General features: G+C 42.5%; 1 protein-coding gene across 3 annotated transcripts in view; it reads right to left on the bottom strand.

The window, feature by feature from the left end:
* kdm7ab (lysine (K)-specific demethylase 7Ab) overlaps positions 1 to 13,084 on the bottom strand; it is a 104,935-nt gene that overhangs the window by 33,760 nt on the left and 58,091 nt on the right. For all 3 annotated transcript variants that reach the window (XM_087997531.1, XM_087997529.1, XM_087997530.1), the window contains exon 15: positions 9,186 to 9,280. In XM_087997531.1, coding sequence (XP_087853657.1) covers positions 9,186 to 9,280 — 95 coding nt within the window. The remainder of the gene's footprint in view (positions 1 to 9,185; positions 9,281 to 13,084) is intronic.

The following is a 13,084-nucleotide window of genomic DNA, read 5'->3' as shown; positions in this document are numbered from 1 at the left end:
AATACAAACAAAAAAAAGTAAATAGAAAAAAGAAAGAATAACAATATTTCAGCGGCACACTGGCTCAGTGGTTAGCACTGCTATCTCACAGCACCAGGTCCCAGGTTCAATTCCAGCCTTGGGCGACTGTCTGTGTGGAGTTTGCCCATTCTCCTTGTGTCTGCGTGGGTTTCCTCTCGTTGCTCCGGTTTCCTCCCACAGTCCAAAGATGTCCCACAGGTCAGGTGAATTGGCCATGCTAAGTTGCCCATAGCAATAAGCATTAGTCAGAGGGAAATAGGTCTGGGTTGGTTACTCTCCGGAGGGTCGGTGTGGGACTTGTTGGGCGGAAGGGCCTGTTTCCACACTGTAGGTCATCTAATCTAATCTAATCTAATCATACGTACGTATGAAAAAAAGAAGTGAATAGTGAGCACCCCACCCATCCCCTGGTATAGCCTAACTTATATGTTAAAAGTAAATACCCTTTCTGTTCCCGAGCATAATTTAACCCAAAATTATTACAAAAAAAAAAGAGGAAAAGAAAACCCCAACAAGACTTCTTTTCTTTTAAAAAAAGGAATACAGATATACCCAAACAATGCTATTATCTGTACATATTAAATTGCTCAGACTAAGTTAGTTTGTTCACAAAGTCATGCTTTTCTGGCGAGTCAAAATAAGTATACAGATCCATTAAAGGTACTCCAAAGCACTGCCATGATTTGGCGATAGTGGTGTTTGACTGGGGTGTACAAAGTTCAAAATCACAATACCAGGTTATAGTCCAATAGGTTTATTTGGAAGCACAAGCTTTGTCAACCACCTGACGAAGGAGCAGTGCTGCAAAAACTAGTGCTTCCAAATAAACCTGTCGGACTAAAATCTAGTGTTGTAAGATTTTTAACGAAGCACTGCCGTGTACCTTAGAGAGTACTGGATCCCAAGCTCCCTCAAATCTTTTCTTGAAGCCATCATAGAATTTCTTTTCCAGATCACCGCTGCTGAACGATCCTGGAAAAACACGATCCTAGAGGCCTCATAAACTAAGGCCTTTGGATCCTTCCCCCTGGATTCTGGAAGCTTCCATGATTCTCTGCTTGTCACTATAATTATGGAACCGCACCAGGGTAGGGCGAGGGCATTGGTCCAGACCTGGTCTCTATGCAGTGACCCGGTGAGCTCTCTCAATCTTCGTACTTCCCATTCCAACCTCCAAGTTAAGGAATTTCAGCAGTCAATCCTTAATATATTCCACTGGTTGTTCACCTTCCTTCCCCTCTGGCAGACAAACCATCTGAATATTTTTCCTCCTGCCCCTGTTCTCAAGATCATCAACCTGATGCAAGTTACGGACCTGTGTCTCCATGGCCTGAATCCTGTCCTTGGAGGAATCAGTCTCACCTTCCACCACAGTGATCCTGCGTTCAACCTCGTCCAACTCCCCCCCACCCCCCACCTCCGACCGCTGAGACCTCCCAGTCACTGTTCATGCTTCTACAGCATAACAAAGATCGGGGCCAGCTTGTATTTGATCTACTTACCCAGCACCTTGCAAGATTTCATGAGCTCCGAAACTAAGGCCTGGTAAGTAATTGAGTCCGAGGAGCCTGTAGGTTGGGCTGCAGCCCTGGGTGAAGCTTCTTCTGCATCCTCGGTAGTCAAAAACGCAGGTAAGTAATTTCTTATGACTTTCTAGGACTCTTAACTTTTTCAGGGTCTTAGATTACCACAATGACCTGTGTAGGGTGGTTAGGACTCTGTCCTATCTGGGATGCGGTGCAGAGCTCAGCAAAGCAATCTTCCTAGATCGCCATCTTGGATCCCCCGCCAACATCTTTTTAACCACCATGTCGATATATGGTGCAAATTTCAACAAATTATATACCTGAAACCCTAAGTACCACTGTTCTACAACACTACCAAGGCCCTACCATTAATTGTTTAAGCCCTACCTTGCACTTATCCATGATTTGGAGGAGCCAGTGTTGGACTAGGGTGTATAAAGTTAAAAATCACACACACCAGGTTATAATCCAACAGGTTTATTTGGAAGCATTAGCTTTCAGAGCACTGCTCCTTCATCAGGTAGTTGTCAGAGTCCTAGGTTACCACAATGACCTGGGTAGGGTGGTTTGGGACTCTGTTCTGCCTGCACTGCAGTGCGGAGCTCAGCAAAGCGATCTCAGCAACCACCTGATGAAGGAGCAGCACTCCGAAAGCGAGTGCTTCCAAATAAACCTGTTGGACTATAACCTGGTGTTTTGTGATTTTTAACTTTATACTTATCCAGATTGTCATGAACGATTCTAGACAATTAAACAATTCATTGGAGGAGAAGACCTCACAAATATTCAATCCTCAACAATTGGGGAGCCCAGCACTTCATTGCAAAGGATAAGGGTCAAGCATTTGCAACCACCTTTAGCCAGAAGTGCCAAGTGGAAGATACATCTCAGCCACCTCCAGAACTCCCAAGTATCACAGGTACCAGTCTGAAACCCATTTAATTCATGTATATCAAGAAATGATTAGAGGCACCAGATACTACAAAGGCTATGGGCCCTAACGACATTCCAGCAATTGCACCAAAGACATGTGCTGCTCCAGAACTAGCTATACTTACAACGTTGTTGTCTCCCTGACAATGTGGAAAATTTTCCAGTTATATCCTGAATACAAAAGAAAAGGACAATTCTAACCCAACCAATTACCACCCTATTAGTTATATGTGATTGCCAGTAAAGTGATGAAAAAGATAATCAGCAGTTTGATCTGCAATAACCTGCTCTCTGACACTTAGCTCCTGAACTCATTACAGCTTTGGTCTAAACATGGACAGCAGTTTAAGTCAAAAGTTAAAGTGAGAATGGGTTGTCCTTGATATAGAGGTAGGGTTCATCTTAGTGTGGAATTAAGAATCACAATCAAAGCTGATATTAATGGGAATTGGGGGAAAACAAACAGAATTAGTACAATCTGAAGGCCATTAAAAGAGACTTGGGTGGAAGATTACATTGATTGGGACCTAAAGACTGAAGGGTACATCAACAAGGGATCACCAACAATCTGTCCTAGGTTTACTTACGTCAACGCAATGGTCAAGAAAGCACAACAACTTCCTCAGGAAGCTGAAGAAATTCAGCATGTCCACAAGGACTCTTAGCAATTTTTGTAGAAACACCAGAAAAGGCATCCTATCTGTTTGCATCACAGCACGACATGGCAACTACTCTTCTCAAGACTGCAAGAAATTACAGAGTCCTGTACACAGCCCAGTCAGTCAAGCAAAACAGCCTTCTATCCATTGATTCCATCTATACTTTCCACTACCTCAGGAGATATAATCCTCTCCCACCTTTTCCACCTCTTCTATTGTGCAGAAGATCGTGCTTGAATACACATACAAATAGATTCAAGAACAGCTTCTTCCCTGCTGTTATCAGACATAAGTAAACTAGGACAGATTGTTGGTGATCCCTTCTTAGATGTTAATTCGGCGGCTGTAACACTGTATTCTGCACTTTACACCCTGATGCACTTTGTATGGTATGATCTGCCTATATTAGCACGCAAAACACCACTTTTCACTGTATCTCAGTATATGTGACAACAATAAATCAATTTACAGGGCATTTAGAATAAAGGACAGGAATACAGCACAGGAAACGGCCTCTTGACCCACCAATCCTGCACCGACACCTGACACCTTTCTAAACTTCTTTTATTCATTCGTCAGATATGGGCATCGCAAACTGGCCAGTATTTACTGTCAATCCCTAGTTTCTCTTGACAAGGTGGCAATGAGTTGCCTTCCTGAACTGCTGCAGTCCACCTGTTTTGAGGGGGGAATTCCAGATTTTGACCCAGAACAGAGAAGGACCAGCAATATACTTCCAAGTCAGGATGGTGAGTTGCTTGGAAGGAAACTTACAGGTCATGGTGTTCCCATGAATCTGCTGCCCTTGTCCTTTTAGATGGAAGTGGTTGTGGGTTTGGAAGGTGCTGCCTAGTAAGGTGGATAAACTCAGAGCATTGATGAGCACATGGGAATATGATAATTGTTACAATCACTGGCAGTTCAACATTCCAGGGTATAGATGAAGGGAATTGATGGAGAGGTGGGACATTGCATTATTGATAAAAGAGACCATCACTGCAATAATGAGGGAGAACATCCTAGAAGGTTCTTCAATAAGGCCATCTGGGTAGAGCTTTGAAATAAAAACAGTGATCACTGGGATTAGAAGACAAGCCTCTCAACAGTTGGAGGGAGGGGGGGATAGATAAGTACACAAATCAGAGAGGTGTGAGAGGAATAGGGTTACAGTAGTAGGGGATTTCAATTTTGCTAATGTTATCTGCGATTGCCTTATTGTAGAAAGATTAGACGGGACGGAATTTTTAAAGTGCATCCAGTAGAAGTTTTTTGTGCCAATATGTGGCTAGTCCTACCAGACGGGACTGTGGTAGACTTAATGCTAGGGAAAGAAGTCAATCAAGTGGTTGAAGTTTCAGTTGGTGAGCATTTGGGCATGGTGACCATAACTCTAAGTTTTAAAGTCATTATTGAAAGAGATAAAGGTTGTGCAGAAGTTAAGTATCTAAATTTGGGGAAGACCAATTTCAATATTATTAGATGGGATCAAATAGAGTCACAGGTGGACAGGGCAGTGAAGATGGCTTTCGGCGCACTGGCCTTCATCAGTCAGGGCACTGAGTATAGAAGTTGGAAAGTTATGTTGCAGTTATACAGGACATTAGTGAGGCCCCACTTGGGAGTATTGTGTTCAGTTTTGATCACCTTGTTATAGGAAAGATGTTATTAAACTAGAAAGAGTGCAGAAGAAATTTACAAGCATGTTGCCTGGACTCAAAGGACTGAGTCATAGGGAGAGGTTACACAAGGTAGGACTTTTTTCTTTAGAGCAGTGGAGACTGAGGAGCTACCTGATAGAACAGTATAAGATCAGGACAAGCATGGATAGGGTGAATGCACTCAGTCTTTTTCCCAAGGTAGGGGAATCAAGGACTAGAGGGCATCAGTTTAAGGTTAGAGGGAAAGCATAAAAGGGAACCTGAGGGGCAACTTTTTTTTTTAACACAGAGGGTGGTACGGGTATGGAATAAGCTGCCAGCGGAAGTGGTTGAGGCAGGTACATTAACAACATTTAAAAGGCATTTGGATAAATACATGGATAGGAAAGAATTTGAATGATATGGGCCAAGTACAGGGAAATGGGGTTAACACGGACGGATATTTTGATCAGCATGGACCAGTTTAGGCCAAAGGGCCTGTCACTGTGCTGTTTACAGAGACAGATTGGGAGCAGCAGTCTGCAGCTAAGTCTATATTTTGAAAGTGGGAGCCTTTTAAAAGTTGTATAGTGAGAGTTCAGAGCCAGAAAATTCCTCGAAGAATGAAGGGCAAGTGCAACCAGTCCAGGGAACCCTGGACGTCAAGGGATACTGAGATTTTGATAAAGAGTAGGAACTGTATGTTAAGTAGAGAGCATTAAGAACAGGGAAGGCCCTTCGGGAGTATAGAGAGTATGGGGGGGGGGCGGTGCTTAAAAAATTAGGAAGGCAAAGAGAGGCACAAATTACATTTGGCAGATAGAATTAAAGAAAATCCTGAAGCATTAATAATGGATATTAAGAGCAAGAGGATTACCAGGGAAAGACCTTACAGCCCAAAGGGGCAATCGGTGCATGGTGCAAGAGGACAAGGGTGAGGTTTTAAATGAATATTTCACATCTGTACTTACAAAGAGCTGGAGGTGTAGCTGGAGATTTCAGTTGGAATGGTGAGGTTCAGAGATCATGTTAAGATTAATTAAGGAGGCATGGTGACAGTGGTTAGCAGTGCTGCCTCACAGCACCAGGTACCAGAGTTTGATTCTAGCCCTAGGTGTGTGTGTGTGTGTGTGTGTGTGTGTGTGTGTGTGTGTGTGTGTGTGTGTGTGTGTGGAGTTTGCACATTCTCCCTATGTCTGTGTGGGTTTCTGGTTTCCTCCCACAGTCCAAAGATGTGGTGGATTAGCTATGGGAAATGTGGAGTCACGGGAAATCTGGCGGGTTGCTCTTCAGAGAGTCAGGGTGGACTCGATGGGCCAAATGGCCTCTGCCTGCACTGCCAGGATTCTATGATTTTAGGTGATGTTAGATGTATTAGTGCACATAAATGTGCATAAATCACCAGGGCATGATGAGAAGCTATCTCAGGTTGCCATGGGAGGCAAGGATGCAAAAAAAACATGCTGATAGATAAAACGAAGGAATATCCAAAAGCAATTTATAAATATATTTGGTGGAAGAGATGACCAGGGGGAAGAGTAGGGCTGATTTGGAACCAAATGGGCAAAATGTAACCAAAATCAGGGAAGAGAACTGTGATATACTTGAGCAAATCACAAATGGGGGAACGGGTGGACAGATAACTATTGGAAATAATTCTGACGTACAGAATTAATCTCCACTTGGCTAGGCAAGGATCAATAGAGAATAGTTCAGCGTTATTTTGTCAGGGGAAGATTATGTCTGACAGGATCAGAATCATAGAATCCCCTACAGTCTGGAAGCAAGCCATGTGGCCCATCCACACTAACCCTCCAAAAAGCATTCCACCCAGACTCAGCCACTTACCCTGTCTCTATAATCCTGCGTTTCCTCTGGCCAATACACCTAACCTGCACATTTTGGACAATAGGAAGAAAACGGAACATCTGGAGGAAACCCACGCAGTCACGGGGAGAACATGCAAACTCCTCACAGATAGGCTCTGTGAAGCAGCAGTGCTAACCACTGAGCCACCATGCCATCCCAGCAGGTTTCTCCAGGGTTTTCTGAGGAGGTGACTAGATGTAGGTTATTCAGTCGATGTAGTCTACTAGACTTCAGTAAGACTTTTGACAAAGTCTTGCATGGCAGATTGGTCAAGAAAATCCCATGGGATCAAGGATAATTTGGCAAATTGGATTCAAAATTGCTTTGTGCCAAGAGGCAGACAATGATAGTCAAAGTAAAACAAATTGCAGATGCTAGAAATCTGAAGCAAAAACAAAATGGGGAATAACTCAGTGGTTCTGGAAGTATCTGTAGAGACAGATGTAGTGAAGGCTGAGAGTCCAACAGCCCTTTGTCAGAACTGATGAAAGATCACTAGACTTAAAATGTTGACTGTTTCTCTCTCCACAGAGAAGTTATTTTTGTGACATGAAGCCTGTGTCCAATGACATGCTATAGGGTTTGGTGCTGCTTCTCTTGCTGTGTTGTGTACATTAATGATCTCGACATGAACGTACACTCACAGATGTCATGAAAATTGGTGGCATGGTAAATAATGTGGAGGAAAGCAAGAGAGTACATGACGAATGATAGGATCCTAGGTGGTACAAGTGTATCTTGGTTTGCATGTCCACAAATCCTTGAATAAGGTGTTTAAGACTACATGATGGCTACTTGACTTTATTAGTCAAGCCATTGAATACAGGAGTAGGGAGATTATGATGGAGCTGGATGAGACTTTAATTACCCCACTGTGTATAGCTCGACTTGCCACAGTGCATTAATGATTAGACTGCACTCAGGAGAGTGCAGAGGAGGTTCACCAAGATGTTACCTGGTTGGACCATTTCATCTAGGATTCACACCAGTGTCCACAGTTTCCACAACTGCAACACATTACCTGCCCAGCTATCTCTATTTTATTTAATTAGCCGGGATATTAAATATTTCAAACGCAAATTTCTTAACTGTACTCTTCAGTTGTAATAACATCTCCTGATTTGAACTGCTGAGCCAAATAAGTGAAGCATGGAATAAATACTTACTAATCAGCGATCCACTTTTCTGACAGGAAACAGATTGAAGGGGCTCTTTGTTCTCACTGTCGTTCCCACATAGGTGTGCTCATCTCTATTAAGCTGCTGATGCTGCACGTTTCAGAGGAAATTACCTGCTCTCATTCTTTTAGATGCTGGTGACTGCCTCCAGGTTCTCCTCGTTCACTCCTAAGTAAGCCTATTGCTTAATACTACCCAGAAGTGATGCCCTATTGGGCATCATCCCTCCTCAACAAAAGCACACAGCCTCCCGCCATGACGAAATGTGAGAAATCACAATACATTGCTGAGTTCCAGTAGCTACCATTTCCAAAATTGCAGATGATACAAAATTGAGGTAGAGTCAACACTGAAGAACTGTGCAATACATGACAACAAGATATGAATACATTTAAAAAGATTAGGCATGTAAGTGTTAAATGTATTGAAGAGTTGATAAGTGTTAGATATTACTTTTCCTACCAAAGTGTAAGGAAATTACATGTTAAATTAGAAAATGAGAATCTAAATGGGGTTGAGGAGGGGAAGTGTGTAAGTGTACAAATACACTAATCACAAAGTTATAATGAATAGTAATAAGGCCATAACAAGAACAAAGCAAACTTTTTTTAAAAGTGGAACAGGGTTAAGAAGTTAGAGCAGCTAAACTTATGTCAATTTATTTTAAGCCACACTGCAAGAAATTCTGGTCACCGTATTATAGAAGAGAGGCACTGGAAGAAGTACAGAACAGATTGACATTGATGATAGCAAACTGCAAACTTAAAATTACCAAGGACGGATGGCAAGGCTGCTTCCTTTTTAATTTTGTCAACAAACTGCTAAGCTGTGATTTAAAGGATGCCTTCGAAGCATTGGAGGTATTTGAAAGAAGAGAATGTTTCCACTTGTGTGAAGAGTACAGCTGGACATTTCAGTGCAAGTTAAGTACCAAGAAATCTAATGTGGAATTGGCAGAAATTTCTTTCCCCAGAGGATAGGTGAGAACATGAAATTTGCTCTCACAGAACGAAGTTGAGGTGAATAATATTTAAGTGAAGCTAGACAAGCACGTGGGTTGCTGATTATTAGAGAAGAGGAGACTATAGTCAACAATAACCTGGACTGTTTGAGCCAAGGACCTGTTTGCATGCCATATACTCACTCTAATTCTATGTCCTGTTTTACTGCAGACAGTGGTAAAGCACATTGCTCTAGTCTCAAACCACCCAATACCAACAGACATAATGACAAGTTCCCAAACCAGAGAATCTCAGCAGAGTGGCTAAACTGCCAGTGCAAAGGATTAGGTACGCAGTGACACCGTCTCTCTCAGATCATAATCTAGCAGTACCTGAACAGACAGAGGACTAGAGTAAATACCTGCAGGCTGTATTTCATCTCGACATCAGAGTCAGAGAGGTCAGAGGATTTGGACATTCCGTCTCCGAGTTCAGTTTTCATACTTTCGAAAAACCCTGCAAAGAAAAGCAGACTAACTGAGAAGGATTTATTGGGTATGAGCATCAAAAGATATGGATTGAAGTCAGAAAAGTGAATTGGGTGTATTATTCAGTGATGATCTGATAGAATTCTGTTTGGTTTATTATACCATTCATTCATTCTTATTCTCACACACATGCTGCAACAACCAGTGTTAACTTTAGTTCATGAGCCTAGTATGTTAATGGCAAGACAAACAGTTATTGCCCTCAAGGAGATGGTAGTGAGGTGCCTTCTTGAACTGCTGCAATCCACATTGCATATGGGCATCCAATGTGGTGTTGGGGAGGGAGTTCCAGATTCTGACCCAGTGACAATGAAATAACAGACATTATAGTTCCAAGATAACACTGTGTAGCTTTGAGGGTGTTTTGCACATATTGCTCTTGTTCTTTCAGCAGTAAAGTTTGCAGGTTTGGAATATGCTGTCAACAGACCTGAAGCTCTGCCACAGGCCTATAATTCTTATTGTTTTCACAGCTTGCAGATACAGGGCACAACTTTCAAACTGGCAGATGGCAGGAAATCTGGATGCATACTAAACAATGAGGAAAGAATAATCAACTTAGAAGTTGAAGACTGGCTAGTCAAACAGCTAGACACATTGCAGATGAAAGTCAACATAGCCAGATGTGGTTTTGTTGGGGAGAATGAGAACAACAACAGAATGCTACCATTTAGCATATGAACAAATGAATAAGGAAACAGTAGGCCAATCAACTCTTCGTGTCTGCTCTGCCATACAATAAGTTCATGGCTGACCCCATTTTAACCTCAACTCTACCATTCTGCATACACCTGATAACCTTTCATCCCCTCTGCAGTCATAAATCTACCTCTGCTTTAAAAATATTTAAACATTCCGCACCCACATCCTTCCAAGGAAGGAAACCCCAAGAATAAAGCAGTTAAAGGAGAAAGTTGGGGCAGGAGCCATAAATCATTGAAAGTGGTAGGACAAGTTAACAAAACAACTTATAAAGCTTTATAAATAGAAATACTACAATATAAAAACTGGGAGATTATACTAAACCTCTTTCAAACACTAATTTTGTCTAATTCTGGGCACCACATTTTAGGAAAGGTGTGAAGACCTCTAGACACAGTATGGCAGAAATTTACCAGAACAGCTCTCGGGATGAGTGATTACAGGTTATGTGGACAGAATAGAAAAGTTAGGATTGTTCTATCTGGAGCACAGAAACATTGAAAAACTTTGATAGAGCTGTTGGGAGGTCAATTGCATGAGGAAAGCGTACAGTACTGTAAACGGCAGGACCCTTCGGAGCATTGATATTCAGTGGGATCTTGGGGTGAAAGTCCTAAATGTAGGAATACAAGTAAATAAGGTGATAAAAAAGGTGTACAGCATAATTGTCTTCATCGGTCATGGCATTAAGTCTAAAAGTTGGCAAATCATGTTGTATAAGACAACATTTGGAGTATTGAGTGCAGTTCTGGTTGCCACACAACAGGAAGGATGTAGATGCTTTGGAGAGGATGCAAAAGAGATTCACCAAGACATTGTCTGGATTAGAGTGGAAAAGCTTTAAGGACATCTTTGCAGAAGTTCCTCAGGGTGGTATCCTCGGTGCAACCATCTTCAGCTACTTCATTAAAGTTCCTCCCTCATAAGGGAGGAAGTGGGGATGTTCGCAGGTGATTGCACAATGTTCAGCACCAGTCGCAACTCTAGAGATACAAAAGCAGTCCATGTTCAAATGCAACAAGATTTGGACAATATCCAGGCAAGGGCTGACAAGTGGCAAGTAACATTTGTGCTACACAATTGCTAGGTAATGACTACCTTCAATTGTAGTCAGTCAGTCAGTCAGTCAGTCAATCTAATCACTACCCTTGACATTCAATGGTTTTACATCACCGAGTCCCCCACTCCTACCATTCTGGGGATTACCATTGGCCAGAAACTCAAATGAATTCACCATATATACACACTGGCTATGAAATTAGGTCATTGGCTCGTAATACTGCAGTGAGTAACTTGCCTCTTGACTCCTGAAAGCCTGTCCACCATATGCAAGACACAAGTCAACAGCATGATGGCATACTCCCCACTTGCCTGAATGAGTACAGCTCCAATAACATTCAAGATGCCAGGAAAAAGCAGCCTGCTTAATTGGCATTACATCCACAGGCATCCACTCCCTCCACTACCACCACTCCAACAGCAGCAGTGTGCATTACCTACAAGATGCAGGTTAGAAATTCACCAAAGATCTTTGGACATTCCAAATCCACAACCACTCCCATCTCGAAATACGAGGGCAGCAGATACATGCAAACACCACCACTTGCAAGTTCCCCTCCAAGCCACTCACTATCCTGAATTGGAAACATATCGCCATTCCTTCACTATTGCTGGGTCAAGTTCCTGGAATTCCCTTCCTCAGGGTATTGTGGGTCAACCTACAGCAAGTGGACTGGAATTTGATTTTATTTATTATTCTTGCAGATACCAATATATAGTGACAAATATTTTTTTGCATGTCATCCAGCCAAATCATACCTTACATAGGTACATCAGGGTAACAGATCAGAATGCAAAACAGAATGCAACACAGCTACAGAAAAAAATCAACTCTAATATGAGAGGTCCATTCAGAAGTCTGATAGCAGTGGGGAATAAGCTGTCCTTGAATCTGTTTTCAAGCTTTTGTTTCTTCTGCCTGATGGACGAGGGTGTAAGAGAGTATAACTGGGGTGGGAGGGGTCTTTGATTATGTCGGCTACTTTCCTGAGGCAGCAGGAAGTACAGACAGAGTCAATGGAAGGAAAGCTAGTTTTCAAGAAAGACAAGGCTGCATTCACAGCTCTCTGTAATTTCTTATAGTCTTGGACAGAGCAGTTGCCATACCAAGGTGTGATGCATCCAGACAGAATGCTTCCTATGGCCATCTATAAAGATCACTGAGAGTCAGTGGACTTGCTGAATTTCCTTAGCCTACTGAGGAAGTAGATACATTGGTGTGCTTTCTTGACTGTAGCATCAATGTGAATGGACCAGGACAGATTGTTGGTGATATTTACTCTTAGGAACTTGAAGCTCTCAACTACCTCTACCTCAGCACTTCCACTCCGCTTCCTGAAGTTGATGACCAGCTCCTTCGTTTTGCTGACATTGAGGGAGAGATTGTTGTCTTTACACCATGCTCTCTTTTTCCTGTACTCTATCTTGTTAATCTTTGAGAAGTGACTACAGTGGCGTCATCAGCAAATTTGTAAATGGAGTTAGAACATAGAACATAGAAGAATACAGCGCAGTACAGGCCCTTTGGCCCTCGATGTTGCGCCGATCCAATCCCACCGAACCTATACTAACCCACTATCCTCCATATGCCTATCCAATGCCCGCTTAAATGCCCATAAAGAGGGAGAGTCCACCACTGCTACTGGCAGGGCATTCCATGAACTTACGACTCGCTGAGTGAAGAACCTACCCCTAACTTCAGTCCTATATCTACCCCCCCTTAATTTAAAGCTATGCCCCCTTGTAATACCCGACTCCATACGCGGGAAAAGGTTCGCACTGTCAACCCTATCTAACCCCCTAATCATCTTGTACACCTCAATCAAGTCACCCCTAAACTTTTTTTTTTCTAAAAAGATACAAAATAATTTACCTCCAACCCCCGGCAACATCCTGGTAAATTGTTTCTGATACAGAAGTCAATGTTTTGGGAAGAACCCTTCTTCAGTCCTGAAGGAGGGTTAATACCTGAAATGCTAACTTCACCTCCTAATGCTACCTGGCTTGCTGC

Source organism: Chiloscyllium plagiosum, unplaced genomic scaffold, assembly GCF_037043375.1.
Source record: "Chiloscyllium plagiosum isolate Xiang-an unplaced genomic scaffold, Cpla_swu_hap1 HiC_scaffold_19, whole genome shotgun sequence".
NCBI classification, from domain to species: domain Eukaryota; kingdom Metazoa; phylum Chordata; class Chondrichthyes; order Orectolobiformes; family Hemiscylliidae; genus Chiloscyllium; species Chiloscyllium plagiosum.
Note: the sequence above shows the minus strand (reverse complement) of the source record. Positions and strands in the feature narration are given on the sequence as shown.